Raw genomic sequence first — 16,496 nt, forward strand, 5'->3', positions numbered from 1 at the left:
GGCAAAACCTCCGTTGTGTTTTGGGTGTTCGCTTACAAGACAGCGATGCTTGGAGCCACTGAAAATGCAACTTTTTGAAACCACTGCTACTCTACTGCTACTGCGCACCATGGCCGGAGTAACTACTTCTTCTGCACATGCTCAGTCCATGGACAATAACAACAATGTTCTTCTCCAGAGTGTCATGACTCCCAGTCCAGATTCTCCTGGGACTTGGTGGTTTTATAGTTGACGGTCACCGTATAACATTACAACTTGGTCGTCTGTCCACGAGAACGTCTGCGTTCTCCCCATTGTTAATGTTGATAGCATATGTGTGGTTTCCTGACAAAAAAACAAACAACAGTATCCACGACAGCATGCTAACTTCATCAGTTAGAATGATGTCACTCTGCCTCCGATTGGCTCTTCAGCTGCCACGCTGCACGGTAAACACAGCCATTAACCAATCAAATCAGTGACTGCAAGAAGTACGAGCCAATGGGAGGTAGAGTCATGGCTTCACTATCACTGGGGGAAATAATAGGCCATCTGGCACAAAGATACCTCTTAGTGGTGCATCATGGGGGATTTGGAAGCGGGTGTATGCGATGCTGACTGAAATACAAGTGGGTATACGCTGTATAGTCATGTATATCCTGGACTACGCCACTGCTCATGAGCTTCATCTACATTTCAGCCACCCCTGATGATCACAGCCCACTCTAATGCGTACGGTAAAATGTCAAACATGAACTAATGCGGCAAAAGGAAAAACAAGATGGTGCTAAAAGGACAGGCAGCTCAGTACACTTTGTCCCATAGTGGACAAAATGCCATGCCAGGACAGTGTGGCTTTACTATGCACTTTACTGGTAACTCATTCAATGCATCAGCTTACGATGCCTCAGGATCAGGACAATCATCGCCTCCATTGCCCTTCGTGCCCGTTCTTTACCTCAACCGAGAAGCCAAAATTTGACGGGATTCAATACTCAAAAAACATATGACTCAGTGGACCACACTGTCAGCCAGGTGCTAGGCCAGCTAAATCTGAAGGACAGGGAGGGTAGGTGGTGGGCTCACTGAACAGACTCACATGTTATGTTTAGCACATGTAGGAGCACGTGTCCCCTCAGCTGTGTATCCAGCAGATGGACCTGAATGAAATATATAGCCGGTCTTATTATGACTGACCCTCGATAACCTCCTCCCTGGCCGCTGGCCAGTCCGTGAGGGGTGGGTTCCCTGCGTCTCCCTGCACTTGTCACTACGCCGAAGTGCTGCCTCCATTAGGCCTCACGCAGAGGTAGCAGGTCTGCGGTCTACTGTGGCCAGAAAAGAAGCAAGTGACGAGGCTTGGGCCCATCGATCCACCGCCAGTAAAAGTGCTCATCATCGGAGTCCCACAGGCCCTTGGCACTCACAGCCCAGTCTAGCTGGAGCTGAATCAATATTCTCTGAGGCTGACACGGAAGAGAAATAGAGAAAGGCCAAAATAGACCAGGGAGGTAAAGATCCTGGCAGAGGCTGAGGCGATATGCAGACGCTTTTGCCACACAAGGTAAAATGTCGTTTGGTATGTGGTGCGCCAGTAGAGGTGCCACCAAATCACCCGTGCGGGTTAAACTCCCGTCGATCCCCGAAGCTGTCGTCAGGCCAAGCAGAGCTCCTTTCCAACAGCCAGCCCCTCAGCTTGGCTCGCTGCCTCCTGCCAACCCAGCAGCCTTGAGAGCACCTCTGTGAGCACTCCTCTCTTCTTTCACAACCGCATGTTTTCAAGCTTTCTCTCTCTCTCTCTCTCTCTCTCTTTCTCTCTACTTCTGTCTCACTCCCCTATCTCCCTCTTTGCCTCCCCTGTGGTGATATATGTTGTTGTCTCCATGGAACACTGGCTCGGAGCCAAACAAGCCCTCCCTCCTCACGGCCACCTCCTCGGTTCTAGGAACTCCACTGGACAACCCGAGTACCTCTGTGTACAGACCTATAGGAGCTCTGGTATGCACACCCCGCAAGGGTCGGGTTGCCCAGTTGAGTAACATGGCCCCACTTTATTTGTGATCACTGTACTTGCTGTACAGAGCGGGAAGCTGAACCTGATGGTGTGCAATGTCAACGCAACTCCAGCAGCGTCACAGAAACTACAGCAGGTGGTGTCTGCTTGAATTTTTCTGACGCTGCAGCATGGATGGTACAGCTCTGGTCCAGTGTTATGTCCAAACACATGGCATGCAGTGTCAGATTATTGTAGCTGCAGTTAAAGTGAACGGTCAAACCGGAATTGAACCCGACAATGAGTGTCAGCGATACAACACGACCTTATTACCCAGAAAAATGATTAACAAACTGGAACTGGTTTGACAGAATGTGTTATTTTTAACTTGAAGGAACTGTAGAGAGCAAGAGCAGAGTGTGTTCATATAAAAAGTTTGTTTATAAAGTTGCATAGATAGTTTCATACATATGCTAAGCCTGAACAAGTTTAAGATCTACGAGGCTCCTGCAACAGGTGAATTTAGCGTCTTGGCTACGTGACCAAAGGGCGAGGATATAAGCAATCTGGACTTTTCCAAGGATTTCTGAGTGAAAAATTAGCCAGGGAACACAACAGCACTTTTAACCTTCTAATCCTCTTTGTATCTATTACTCACATCCTGAACAAGTGTCCCTTCAGAGTGTGGGCAGGTTTTAATTGCCGTTTCCTGAGACCCTGTCAATGATTGTCAGGACAGAGACGGACCGAAACAAGCGGCCCATCAATGTAATAGGAGGTTAAAACAGCCATTAAAAGCTTTAAAAATACACTTCATTTGGTTTACTGTTAGAATTTGGTAGAATTGAAAAATCTGACGACAGTTGTGTGAACGAACAAGCGGGTTCAGATTTATTGGTTTTGGTGAGCAGTGGGGTCTGGCCTGCAGTTAAACCTTTATGTTGACTATGATTTCCTGTTTACTCGTCCCTGTATTTTTATAGTCTATTTTTGAAGTACTTCCTTTTTATTCTTTTATGTTTTTGTACCCAGCAGCCCAGGACAGATGTCTATACTTACAGCCAGCCACACACACACACACACCCACTAAGATGATCATGACTACATTCTATGCCGACAAGAGTTTTGCATCCTTTTGTGTGACGACTCCCTGAAAAAGATGGCAACACCACAGGTGCCAGAAGTCTGTGATTGTTTTGTGACTGAAAATCATGCGAATGGCCTTTGACTCTGGCATTTCCAAGAAAACCAACACTCCATGACCTTTGTAGGACATGTTTAACCTTCAAGTCCAACTGCGCCGGACACCCTCAGAGGCCTCATTTCTGGCCCTGGCAGTGAGAGACTGACAGTTTTAGGTCATTCTGCTGCCAAGTCACTAAGCAGAACTATGCAGACGTCTCAGTCCTCTCTATACCAGACCTCTCTGGGCCAACCTCGAGTGAGACGAGGGCCAGAAGCTCTGTGTATGTGTGCTGTAGATGTTAAAGTGACCGAAGAGACCAAGGGGATCACATTTCAAAGAAGCCTGACAGAAAGTGGCACAGAGAGTTCCAGTCCTACGCCGGTCGAAGTCGAACCTTCAAAAAACGAATCAGGCGCAATGTGTCGAGCGAAGGTTCTGGGAGTGTCCTTAATCATTACAAACAGAGGAACTGGGACGGCGTGGTCACACCAGTAAGACAGAGGGCCAGAGAGAGGCAGGTAATTACCTTCGTGCAAGGGCAGTGGGGGGATTAACTGAGTTAGCGTTTCACAGAGTCATGGAGGAGGGAATTAGGCTGCGAGCCGACCTGCAAGGTGCTGAAGTCATTTCAGACGAGGCTCGCCTCGCATCTCTCTTCAAGGTTCACCCCGCAGGTACAAAGGTGGCGAATGAGACGATAATACCCTGCATCTCCAGTGTGTGTTCTTTCCCAGTCGCACCTCTGGAGGAATTGTGTCCCGGGTGTTTTGGAAATCAGAGAAAGCGGCAGCAGCGTGGTGCCGAAGTTGAGGCAACATGAAAACTTCTCTTGACCTTAAAACCTCTGCATTCCTGGTTCTAGTGCGGATACCTAACCACATGGTAAAGGAGGCTCTGACGCCACACTGTATTTCCTCCTCCTCCTCTTCCTCCTCCTCCTCCTCCTCCTCCTCCTCCTCCTACTGCTGCTCAGTTTCTGGGGTCCACCATGTTGGCATCAGTATGCGTGTACACAGTGTGCCCAGACTGGTCTCCTGGTAGCACGACACCTTCAGCTTTATCTGAATTATAGGCTGACTTTAAATGAAGTATATGATCTTCCAGGACAACTGTTCTCTGAATTTTTTAATTGTTAAGACATTGTTTAGGCGCAACAAGAGCAGTGGATCAACAAGGGAAAAAGTTCTGTTACATTCTCAACTCCTTTGAAGTCGAGTGTATCCGGGAGCTCCCAGGCAACACGCCGAACCACAATAAACACCTCCTATTGTATCAACGCTTGTCAGATTTCCAAAAGTGGGGCGTGTGACAGCTCATTAGATGACACACTCAGTACCAGTATGTGCCAGCCCGGGGATAGGATGCAGGCAGGAGTAAAAAGGTTATGCAAATACCCCCATGGTGTGTGACGAACGCCTCATCCGCCCAGCCCAACGAGAAAAGGAAGCCACCACATAGGCCAGACCGCACAATGACTGACACATGCTGGGGCGAACCGGCCTCACTAAACCAGTTCATTGAAGTGCTTGGCGGGCGAGCCCGTCCCGTCGTGCATGTCACTACAATGCAGTTTTTCCGGTAGCTTGCGCGTTTTTTCAAAAACACAACTGTCAAACGACACGTGGAGCTTGTGCTATGAGGAGACTAGACTGTAAGGCAAAGGAGGGAAAGGCAACTGCAATATGAATTTAGGTATACTGATTCAATCCCCGTCTGAAAACACATTCTACTGACATCTGGACGTCTCAAGCTTATTAAGAGAGCATCAAAGCTCTCATGTGCCAGATTGACCTTTTTATTATTGTAAATTTGCTGTTAATTTGGTCAGTGATGATGCCAATCTGCACTGGTTTCTTTATTCCAGCATAACTTATTAGTAAGACGCGTCATGTCAAGCTGCCCAGAGGGGTTCATTTGATACTGATATATTTTCTGACGCCAGTATTAGCTGACGACACTGCAGTAATAACCTAAGAAATGTAAGAGTTACTCACCTGCACTATGTCCAGGACCATCCCCGCGGCCACTGTCCCGAACCCGGCCAGCAGGAAGGGGAAGACCACCTGCAGGCCAATGGAGAAGGAGGTCTCCTTGAGGGGGGGCGGTGGTTCGGGGCTACGGTCGGTGCTGATGTCGTCGCTCTCGTTGCTCTGGCTCGCGTTCTCCAGCAGAGCGTCCTCCTCCCGCTGACCTTTGGCGTTGGCTCGGCAGTCCAGCACCACCACGATCTCCGACCTCTCGTCATCCCCCGCGGTCTCGCCGGCCCTCTCCGCAAAGGACGTGACCTCAGTGAGCTCGAAATCGCCCCCGCCCCCAGGGCTCACCTCCTCGGAGCCCTTGGTGAGGATCATTGGGTGGACGGTGCAGTTGGAGTTGAGGAGGGCCGGGGTCAGGGGGCCTCCCTCTTTCTTCACATCAATGTCCCCAGAGGACATGTCGATGTCGGGGAGTTTGTCTTGTTCTTTCGACCAAAGTACCATGCGGAAGCCTTTGCAAGACAGTGGGCGAAAAGGTCAGTGTGCCTCGGCCAAGTGGATTCGGGGTGAAGTCAGAATGGAATTGAACCCCTGATCTGGTTTTGAACCTGACCAGTCTGACTTATTTATCCCATTAAAGTGGCCGATGGGGAGTTGGGGTCGCTATTAAAGACCGGGAGAAAACCGCTCTGTAAGAAAAAGCCTGCAGCAAGGCACTTGCAGCCGTGCTTCTGCAGAGCCCGTGTTCCTGTCGGTGCTTCGGGAGCAGAACCAGTATGTTCTCCATTCACTGCAAGGTGCTCAGGGTAGGCCGGCAAAAAAAAGAAGGCATACCGTTTCCAGACACGGGAGGAGGGAAGGTGGTGGACTCTGGGACTCGCCGCAGAAATCCCCTCAGACCTTCAGGGTTCAGTACACAGGGAGGAAACAGTCAAGTCAGAGGTTGGAGTTGTCCAGATTGCAGCGCAGGGCGGTCGCGCTCAATCCACCGGTCACGCTTGACTGGTCGGTGCACCGGGCAGGGAATGTCTCACCTTACACCATGTGTCGGCTTTTCAAAAGAGATATTTAAAGGTCCGCACTACATGGGTTGAATTACCGGCTGCTGAAAAGTACTTCTCCAATCAGAGTGGACAGTCACCTGAGAGAAGAAAGGGAAGAAAAAAAAGAGATCATTCAGTAACAAATCATAGTTTCCAAAATATCACATTAATATCATAAAAACTGAAACAATCTCAGTTGGGTTGGAAAAATGCTTTGATCGTGGCAAACCCTAACGTTTAGAAAAACCCAAAGACTGACAATAAACACCAGAACCGTCTGTTAACTCACCACTTACTTTACTTTCGGAGCCCAGATGCCCCGTAAGCCGCCACAAAAGACTGAAAGTACCCCAGCAGACGCAAAGTCACCCGGCGGAAAGCTCTTCACCCTCTGCTGGCACGCAGCGAGTGTTGAAGACAGCCTCAACAGTTTCATCCAGCGCCAAATTTCCTCCCGGCTGCTAAAAATATTCTCCCATTAAGTGAGGTGCTGCTCACATCCTCTGGAAGCATAGTGTCACACCACAGTCAGGCTGCAGCGCTGCGAACACACTCACGAGTCCTGTGGGGACCTTCAAAATAAACAGCGCTGGCTCTGACTTTGCCCCCGCCGCAGGAGATCGGGACATGTGACGCATTGGAGGGATTAGAACAGTGGTTTCAAACCTTTTCCTTCAGAGACCCCGAGTGTTTATCCTTGTAAACGTCGACAACCCCCCCCCCCAATTACATTCTGGACAATGACCAGATAAAGTTGAAGGAACATTGTGACTTTATGAATAGATAATAGAGCTTATACATTTCTGTATAGTTTTACTATACAAGCAAGAAACAACAAAAAAAAAGTGTCTCGTTGCTAGTGTGTGAGCCACGAAACTCTTAAGCGTGTAGCATAGCTCAGAGTAAACGCTCCTGATCCACTGAGCGTTAAACTCAAGCGGAGCATGCAACTACTGTTTCCCAATACATTTTCCCTCTGTTGAAGTCTGACACTGAAGCAAATCGACATCTATGAGTCAAATCTTGTGTTTCCAGAGTGAATGTGCAGCTTTATGCTTTTTTTTCTCTACGCCTTTTGTGTCTTTGTAACGAGGTCTTCAGTCGTCCTCCTCTTTAGTGCCGCCTTTTTCCCCCCCCTATACGTCTCCGTCCGTCCAGTCAGAAAAATTTGGAGGTGCACGGATCGGTGACGTCGGCGTCGACGGGGCCGCATGGAGGCAATCAAGCCTAACAAACGGCCTGAAACGCTCAAAAGTACGGCTCCACTTTTCAAAATGCAATGCAGATTACACTCGCTGCAACATCTGCGATGCAAAGTGTACGGCCAGCGTCGGGAATACTTCTAATATGAGGAAGCACCTGGTTAAGCACAAGATTTGTCTCAAGGCTGAAGGACATTGCTCATTTGTTTTAAACATATTTGCCCTCCATGGAGTCTCATCACACAATGTTTTCAGAGGGGAAAAGAAATAGGAGCACGTGGAGCTGGGTTTTACTTTATGCGTGAAGAAAAAAAAAAACACTGCATAGTTAAGGTTTTTCATGTTGAAGAAGTTTGTGAAACAAGTTTACATATTGAGAAATTAATACGTTTAAGTTACATTTTTTTAAATTTTCTTATTAAACAAATTAACATTTATTCCCACGTAAAACACACAAAATAAATCGCTAGCAGTGGGTAGCGGTATGGATTCCCAGGTACCAGGTATCCGTACCATGAAAGGTCCCCATCCCCCTCCTCCTGCATTTTGGTCAAATATAATTCACAGTCTTGGCTTAACTTCTGTCATTCGTCTCCCTGCCCTCTTATGCGGCAGTTTAATTTGACTATTATTGTTTTTCTGAAGTTCCGCCATTTTTTTTCTCCGGTTGCTAATGCTTTGAATGTTGACGCTTAAACTTAGTAAATTTGTGACTAAATGCAAACGAAATGCAGACTCGCCTGTTTTTAAAACAATATTACGCCCCTTTAAAATCAAGACATTCATGAATTGACGAATCCTCAAAAACAAACTACACCCTTCTGAACAAACAGTCACAACTATTCAATCGTGCTCTTACTGACTCAAGAACATAGAGCAATTAAATGGTTAAAACTAAACAGGGCGGTCAGACTAAATCAACATTGGAAACGTGTCAGTTCAGGTCTTTTCTCCACTCATGCTTCTTACAGTTTGTTGTTAGTATTGTAGGTAAGTTCAGGACACAATGGAATTCAGGTTCAGCTGCATTGTTTAAGATTAAATAAGCATCTGCTCTTGAGTCACGTCGGGTCAGAATAATCCATCCGTTACATGAAAGACAGCTACCTGGATGCTATTAAACTTGCCTCAAAGCCACGCTGTCAGGGGCAGTTTGTAAAAACACCCATAATGCAACAGCTGAAGAAGACGTTCTGTGGACATTTCACTGTATTTTGTAGCGGAAGGCTTTATTGAAATGTACTTTATGTTGAGTTTATAGTCATGTTCTGCAGTCATTGTTTAGCTTTTGAAAATATATACCATCTCCTCATGCATACTCTGCGACACAACAAAGGAAAACTTTGAATTTAAAGTTTATTGGCACGATTCTACTAAATGAAATTGGTCTGTTTGTGGCGCTGGAACTAAAATGTGTTTGACACTCTTGATCTGAAGGATTTGTGAGGATCCTCTCTGTGCTGCAGACCTGATCAGTGTTTGTCCCGTTCTGGTTGTTTTACTGGACTGCTCAGATTCCTCTGAAACCTCCAGCTTCAACAACAAACAAAGCATAAAATGGCACACACCAAAACAAAAATCCATCATAAAGATTGCTGAAGAGCCATTCCCAGTTTTCTTTTCTCTCTGATTAAATGAAGAATGAATGAATACGTTTGGGTAAGCCTTCTGTGACCAACAATAGAACGTCTATTTTGTAAATCACACTGTGAAAATTGAGTATTTTCCATTTTGGTTTCTTTATAATGCTTAATCATGAAAATCAATAATACCAAACAGAAATATGATTTGTAGAATGACATTTTTCACCTTTAAAGTCAGAATAATGTAAATGATTGGTGTAAAACTGACCAAAATCCCACTTATTTCACTATATTATTTAAAACATCTCATTAAATAATTGCTTTTACACAATATTTTACATCCAAAAAACCTGAAAATATGACTTACTGATGTTAAAAATGAGATAAAATGGCACTTTGGTAGTTTTCTGTGTATGCTGGATATGATGATGCAGTAAGCGAGCACGGTGATGTTTTGCAAAAAAGTTTCCACATGAAATACGACAACAAATAACTTGTATTTTAACAAATCTTCGTTTACTCTGGTGGACCCCTTTAATTTCCATCGCCAACAGAAGTTGGGGTGGAAGGTTATGTTTTTGTCTGCGCATATCTATTGGTTTCTATGTATGTACGTACGTACGTACGTATGTATCCAACCAACGTTTCGTAAAAACTATCAACATTAATTTCATGAAGGGTTGATTTGTCATCATCCAAGCACCAATCGATTAGATTTTAGGATGTTCACGGCTAACAGTTTCTGAATAAATCCCCCAAAACTGCTATAAATATCCCACAGAAGGTGGATGGGAGAGGCACCTCGTAGTGAAAATCAAAGGTGATCAAATGAGATCAGCGTCGGTCGCCATAGAGATGCTCCCTCCTCAGTGTTTCACGCACTGATGTTGCTACCGGACAGGCTAGTTAGCATCGATACGATATAATGGCTAACGTGTTAGTGATCTAGTTGTCTTCAAGCAATCAACAGCGCCCCCTAGCGGCCCAACATGAAAACTACATTGCGTTCAGCATTTGTCATTTCCTGTATAAACGGACATCGTTTTAAAAAAGTTGCCTGATAAAAGCAAAACTTGTGAAACCAAAATCGCTTAAAAAGAGGATACATATTCACTCAAAACATCATCGGACCAGGACCTGAAGTCATTTTAAAGTTATTTGCTCAGTTGTCTATTTTCACTGAGTAACATGGAAAAGTCAAACATGCACAGTTCCACTTGTTTGTTGAGACCCAAGTTAAGCTCACAGGCATGTTCCTGTGAGGAGCAGCTCTATGCAGAACATGCAAACTCCACACTGAAAGACACCAGCGTCTCACTTCCAGGACACTTTATGGAACCATCGAAACAAAAGCTGATTCTCAAAAAGTAAGAATCTAGAGTCAAACACTAATAATATAATAAAACTGTTTGGATTTGATAACACAAGAGAGCAGTTTTGTATGACTGAGTGATCCAATATCACGATTTTTGTTTTGTTACGAAACTGTCTTTGATTTTTTTTTTAAAGCAGTTTAATTGGTGCATTATTACATCATAGGCTGAGTTGTGACACTTTCAATGATTTGTTTTTTTAATAGTAACTTATGGGGGACAGTGTTATTGCAATATTGGCAACTTATGACTTTATGTTTTTTTCCCCATTTAAAATCATATTGTCGGTGACTATGAAGAGGAAAAAAAAAAAGATTAGTGTCACTTTGTTCTTTCATTATAACATTTGCTTAAATTTTTGCTTCCTAATAAAGTCCCACGTCAACGAAATTGCCGTTTGAGAGGCTAGAAAACCGTCAAAACCGTTAAGTTGTATTGCTATTTTGCGCTCTTTCGGTGCGGAGTCTCAGGTCTTACTGTGAAGACCCGGGCAGCGCGCTTCCTGCGGGACTGCGGCCGCCTTGACGTCCCTCTCCTCCGGCTGCGTGTTGCGACATCCGCACACGGACTTGAGGCTTTTCCCCCAGCTGGAACAATCCTCTGCTTAGTAGTCAGGACCAACACCACCCGAACCCAACATGGCAAAGGCGTAAATTAGTGCTCCCCTGGTCGGGGCTGAATAGACGAGCCCTCCTTTTCTCTTCCAGGGGGGCAGAGAGCGGCTCTGTTCCCGCATGGAGAGACTCTGTCACGCTGCCTTTGCCACTGTCACGCCGCGAGACGCGCCACAACTCCACATTCTTCACTTTCACTCGCGCTGCATTTTACGCACGTTCCGATGGATACACGTGTTAAAACGGCGCGCATTTTTGATTATTATTATTATTATTCTCCCCCCTCATTCACTTAAATATTGACAGTGACACAAGTTGAAAAGCGAGCGAGCTCCTCGGAGTGGGTTTTTTTTTTTTTTTTTTTACCTTGCGTGGTCAGCGGGTGCACGTTTGAGGCGACGACGACACTTTGTGATGTTGGACGTTATCCTGCGCTGCCGTTTGCGCTCGGCGACCTGAGGCGTGGACGCCGGTGCGCGCGCCTTTTATTATGTACGGTACCGGCTCAAGATGCCCGAGTGGTTGGAAGTGGTGGTTAATGGTTAAACCCGCCCTTCCAGGCAGCGTGTCCCTCTCTCTCTCTCTTTCTTTCTCTCTCTCTCTCTCTCTCTCTAGCACCCCCCCCCCCCCCCCCCCCCCACCGGTCACATTGCGACAGTCCGCTTGGCCCCCGCCGCCCGGGTGCTTTGGATGCGCATCTATAATACACCCGTCCGGTGTGGGGGGCCAGAAAGCCACAGGGCGGGCCCTCCTTCCCAACACACTCACACACACACGCACGCACACACGCACGCTTCCTCCGTCCTCTCTATTGCGCACCGGCGCGTCACCTCCTCCTCTGCCCACCGTCTCACCCTCTCACCGTCTCACCCTCTCACCCCGCCGTCACCTCACGCAGATAGAACTTTAATAGCCGGAATCCTGAATGAATGATTATTACAGTATAACTGCAGATCTGTGGTCACTGATCCACCGAACATGGAGGATGAATCAATGCCAACCTTACATAAGGACTTTTGAAATAACTCCAGCATGACCTGAAACAGAGGTCCTCACATGCTACTTTTTATGTAAGTGAAATGACCACATTCTTTTTTTTCGCCCATCCTAAATATGACATTTTAAATGCCAATCACGTTTTAGCTCAGCGGCCATAACCTGAACAATGATCATCATCAATAGTGTGCCGACAACCTTTAGATTTAAACTTGAACGTTTTTCTTTGTTGCTGTGATGCAAACAAACAATTACTACCGAAAAGGACTATAATCTCAACACGAAGCCTATTTTAGGCGCCATTTTGACAACATTTCAAGTGAAAGCGCATTTTTTTTGCATTTTTTTTATTTCAGATAAGTTTCACGTTTACGCAGCAACATTCTGAAACAGTTTCTCTTAACACTGAAACAGCAGGAACACTAAAAATGGGGCAATCTTCGAGAAATGTGTTGGAAAATAATGTGTTTTCATGGACATTTTTACCCAGATGGGCTGGATTGGAGCCTCTTGCCGACCACTTTTGACCCACGGGTCTTCTGTTTAACACTCCTGATTTGTCGAGAAAGTAACCATATCCAACAATGACTGATTGTAAAAGCTGTCCAACTTTCAATTCACTGCTGCTTTCGTTCAACGTGTAAAATTTGATAAAAATGATGACATTATCATAGCACTTCAACTCGACATTCTTTAAAAAATAAAGTCGACATACCAGCGTTTGGTGGCTGAACTGTGATGGATACAAGATAAAGGAAAATGTATATTTGTGCAGGAAATGATTGGTTTCATATTCTGTTCTATAGTTAACCCTTTAAATCCTGGTGTTGTAGCACACTGTTACACGCAACATAAATTGAAAAAATAAAGACAAATATTGTGAACATAGTCCTCCTTTTAATGGTTTTTACCAACCTTCTTTTATCTGATTTGCTCTTTTTTCATTAGTTTGTTTATATGCTTTTATTTTAAAAATCTTTGCATTTTGCACTTTGAGATTCATTGTATACATGTAAAGTACTTAACTAATTAAATGTATTATTATGATTATGATGATGATTATGATGATGATTATGATGATAATGATGATGACGATGATGATGTAGATAATGATTATTACGCCATAAATAACCTGTATGTATGTATGTAAGTATGTATTTCTAATGCCTTTAAAAGGTCAAAAAAGTTTGTAAAATGCTTTTAATTGCTTTTCATAACAAAATTAAGTTGAAATGGTTTAAAGAATGTCAGTAAGGTTAAGCAACAAATTCAACACATTATTAAAAATGTCATTGTCACTGAAATCTCTGTATGAAAATTATATTTACCCAAAAAATAAGTAAACCTTCAGTCAAAGCGAGCACAGTCAGCTTCTTACTATATCTATGATATGATAAAGAATGATTATCGTCTTCAGTTTTAACTGTCAACATTTTTTGTTGTTGTTTACCACATGTTAGGACATAGAATTTGAACACGTTATAAAACTTTATTGAATTTGAAAACTCTCCGTCTCTGCCTCCTGGGAACCCGGGGAAAATCTACATTGTGAAAACTGACAACTTGAGTAAAGCTCCCAAGGTGGATTTTCAGCATCTCTAGAACCGTTTTCCAAAAAGTTGTGTTTTCAATGTCACCCAAACAGATATCCAAAATGCAAGATTTTGCGTGTCCACGATAAAACGTGGTCATGTAAAAAGGTTTTTTTTTTTTAGTTGTACTTGTTTGAATGTCATCGTTCAGTCGGGGGATTTGCTGTGAAAACACGTCAGCCTCTCATCGCTGCTCTAACAACTTCCCAGGAGGAAGTCGGAGCTCTGTTGTGCCGTTTGTCTGTTGCTACACGAGAGAAGCGCCGCCTGTTTTCACGCTGCACAGACCTCCAGTAACAGGTCCTCTGAGGTCTGCAGGCCGGTGTGTTCCAGTGCAGGCCTGCAACCCAACAGGAACTCGCTAACGCCTTATTTCCGCTCTTGTCACTTCATTACTCAAGTCTGCAAATGGCTTGTTTCTTTGTTTGTTTGTTTGGGTTTTTTTTACTTTGCATATTTCCTCTGACTCCTCACTGAGAAATGTTCCTGGTAAAACAGGAACGACGTTCCAGTCAGCCACAGGTCGCGTTGAAAGAAGCTGGAGAATCTCGTCAATGAGACTGAACGGGTTCAACAACTCTTTAATCTGGAGGCACGGTGTGCCATCAACGGATACGTGGAGCTCCAGCATGAGATAATCATCAGCCTTCACATAGTGGTCACTGTTGTTCATTTATTTTCCATGACCCACTCGTTTACGTGAGTGAAAGTTTAGTTTATCATGTCCTGAATTAAACAAAAACAAAAAAAACAAAAAAGGCCTCAGATTGTTCTTGATGATTTCCAAGAACTTTTATCAGGAACATTTGTGGAAAAAGCACCTGGAGCAGCGGCTGTGTACATATGGGACAGTCTGGAGGTCTGGATCTGACGTCTCTGTTGGAACAGAGGGAAGAACACGTCCGTGTGAGTTAAAAGATGAGCAAACTTGCTGGAGGAGAGTCGTGATCTCCTTTATAAGTCAATACCAAAAAAAAAAAAAATGCCCCACTGCTGGCATTATGAAGCAACACCAGCTTCAACAAGAGCAGTTATGCAGTCTTATATACAGAGTTCTATGTCTTTTTTTTTAAGGTAAAACATCCCCTAAGCCCTTTCTCTATTTAAATATTGGGGGCTTGTTGAGCTTAACGTTCGTCACAACCAATCAGCAGACTGCAGCGTTGTAATGCGGGAGCATCCGTTGACACAAAAGCTTGAAATGCAAAACAAATGGACTCAAAAACTCTTTCTTCCCCGTTGCCTTCAGACTTCTGAACAGCTTCTGAACATGTTTACATTTAATCTGTACAATTGCACACCATGCACATCTCACTTTCTGACTAATACGTTGCACTGCTCTGTTATTTTATTTTATTCTATTTTCTTGTGTATATACTTATTTATTTATGTATGTCGGCACCAGGGTAGACGGCAAAGTAAGAATTTCATTACACTGTGAAACCTGGCTTTTACTGTTGAAATGACAAATAAAACACCTTGAACCTTGAACCTTGAACCTTGAACAACACCAGTGCTTGCATCCACTGCAACCGTACCTATTTCATACCGGCTCCCAAGCCGGATCTTTTAGCCCCAGTCCCACCGCACTGTTTATGAGGCGGGACAGGTTTTCATGCATCCCCACTGACAAAAGATGTACTGGAACAACCGTCACCAATGGTTAGGATTTTTTTGAGGTACCTCGCACTACGGAACAGGTCTCATAAGGAGGAGCGACAATGCAGCCTCCAATACGGCACTATCTCCTCTTTTATAAAATAAAATGTCAGTTACTCTTGATTCTGCTCATGCTTATAGTGTATTGTTCTCGGAACACATGCATTTGTGGTTTCGTTACAAAAAACGTTGATGATGTTGCTTCTTGAAATCCGGCGGGCAAAGTTTACACAAAAAGGTACGATTTTTTCCACCTGGATCATGACTAACCTTTTTATAAAACTATTTTAAGTAATCATACAAAGATGAAGTATTAATGGTCTGAGGCAGCGCTGCGGTCTTCTATTTGTTTGTGCTGCATTTGGATGACGCATGCGGTGGTGCGACAATAGATATAAACACTCGATGTCACACAGCCTATCAGTGCCTGCTAACCTGACGTGCCTACAGCGCCGCCATCTTGGGGAGGTCAGCCGTGCGTACCGAACACATAGATTGCGTATTGCTACGTGGACTAGCAAGCGAGCTACGAATGTTTTTGTGGATTTTCTAGCACGGGATCTATATGTTTAGATCCCAGGCCACGCCGTGACGCATCTAGTGTTTTATGTGTGCGATTCTGTGGTTGTAACAGTACAATATAAGACCGATGCATTATTACTGGATTTTAACAGCTCAACTGGATCTTTCATCCCTGAAATGTCAATCTCCTGTACTTGATGAGGTATTGAGGGATCAAAAATTAATGGTGCGGGTGCTTGACAGTGGAAAAAACAAAACAAAAAAAACAACAACCCACATTGTATTATTGCAGTTAAATGGTGATTTCTGACGACTCTGGTTCTGTGTTCTGACGATTTTCAAGACATTCAGCAGCACAGCAGTGTACATTAGCTTAATGGCCAGGCACATTTTGTGACATTTATCACACCTATTTTTGTGGTAATTATACATCCATGTTTTAAAACCAGTGGTACTCAGTCATTTCCCCTTGTCAGTTACAATATTTTAGTAGATTTAGGCATTGCAGTACAATCAAAGTCATTCATTTACACTCGTACCTAGAACTTTCAGAGAAGTTCCAGTGACCTTAATAACCATGGTAACCATAGTAACAGAGTGACGGCAGTGCGGGAGAGGCTTCAGCGTCTCCTAATCTTTTATGAAGTCATTTTACACGGAGACCAACTGAGCAGATCTGTTTCTGTCTGTCACAGGCACACTGCGTGACAACAGACATAAAATGCATAGACACCAACGTCGCCGCCATATTGGTTGGGTCTCCTCCCTTTATTTCTTT

General features: G+C 44.4%; 1 protein-coding gene across 2 annotated transcripts in view; it reads right to left on the reverse strand.

Annotated features, from left to right (window-relative positions):
- The window catches only part of slc41a1 (solute carrier family 41 member 1), a 29,173-nt gene extending 17,737 nt beyond the window's left edge, over window positions 1-11,436 (reverse strand). Inside the window, exons 1-2 of one of the 2 annotated variants that reach the window (XM_080494880.1) lie at window positions 11,316-11,436; window positions 5,153-6,275 (exon numbers count right to left, since the gene is read on the reverse strand). In XM_080494880.1, coding sequence (XP_080351006.1) covers window positions 5,153-5,638 — 486 coding nt within the window. In that variant the 5' untranslated portion in view covers window positions 5,639-6,275; window positions 11,316-11,436. Of the gene's footprint in view, window positions 1-5,152; window positions 6,276-6,466; window positions 6,606-11,315 lie in introns of those variants that run through there. The other variant, XM_080494879.1, reaches the window with a different exon arrangement.
- Window positions 11,437-16,496: the final 5,060 nt, after the last annotated feature.

Source organism: Blennius ocellaris (genome assembly GCF_963422515.1).
Source record: "Blennius ocellaris genome assembly, chromosome: 4".
Classification (NCBI taxonomy): Eukaryota; Metazoa; Chordata; class Actinopteri; order Blenniiformes; family Blenniidae; genus Blennius; species Blennius ocellaris.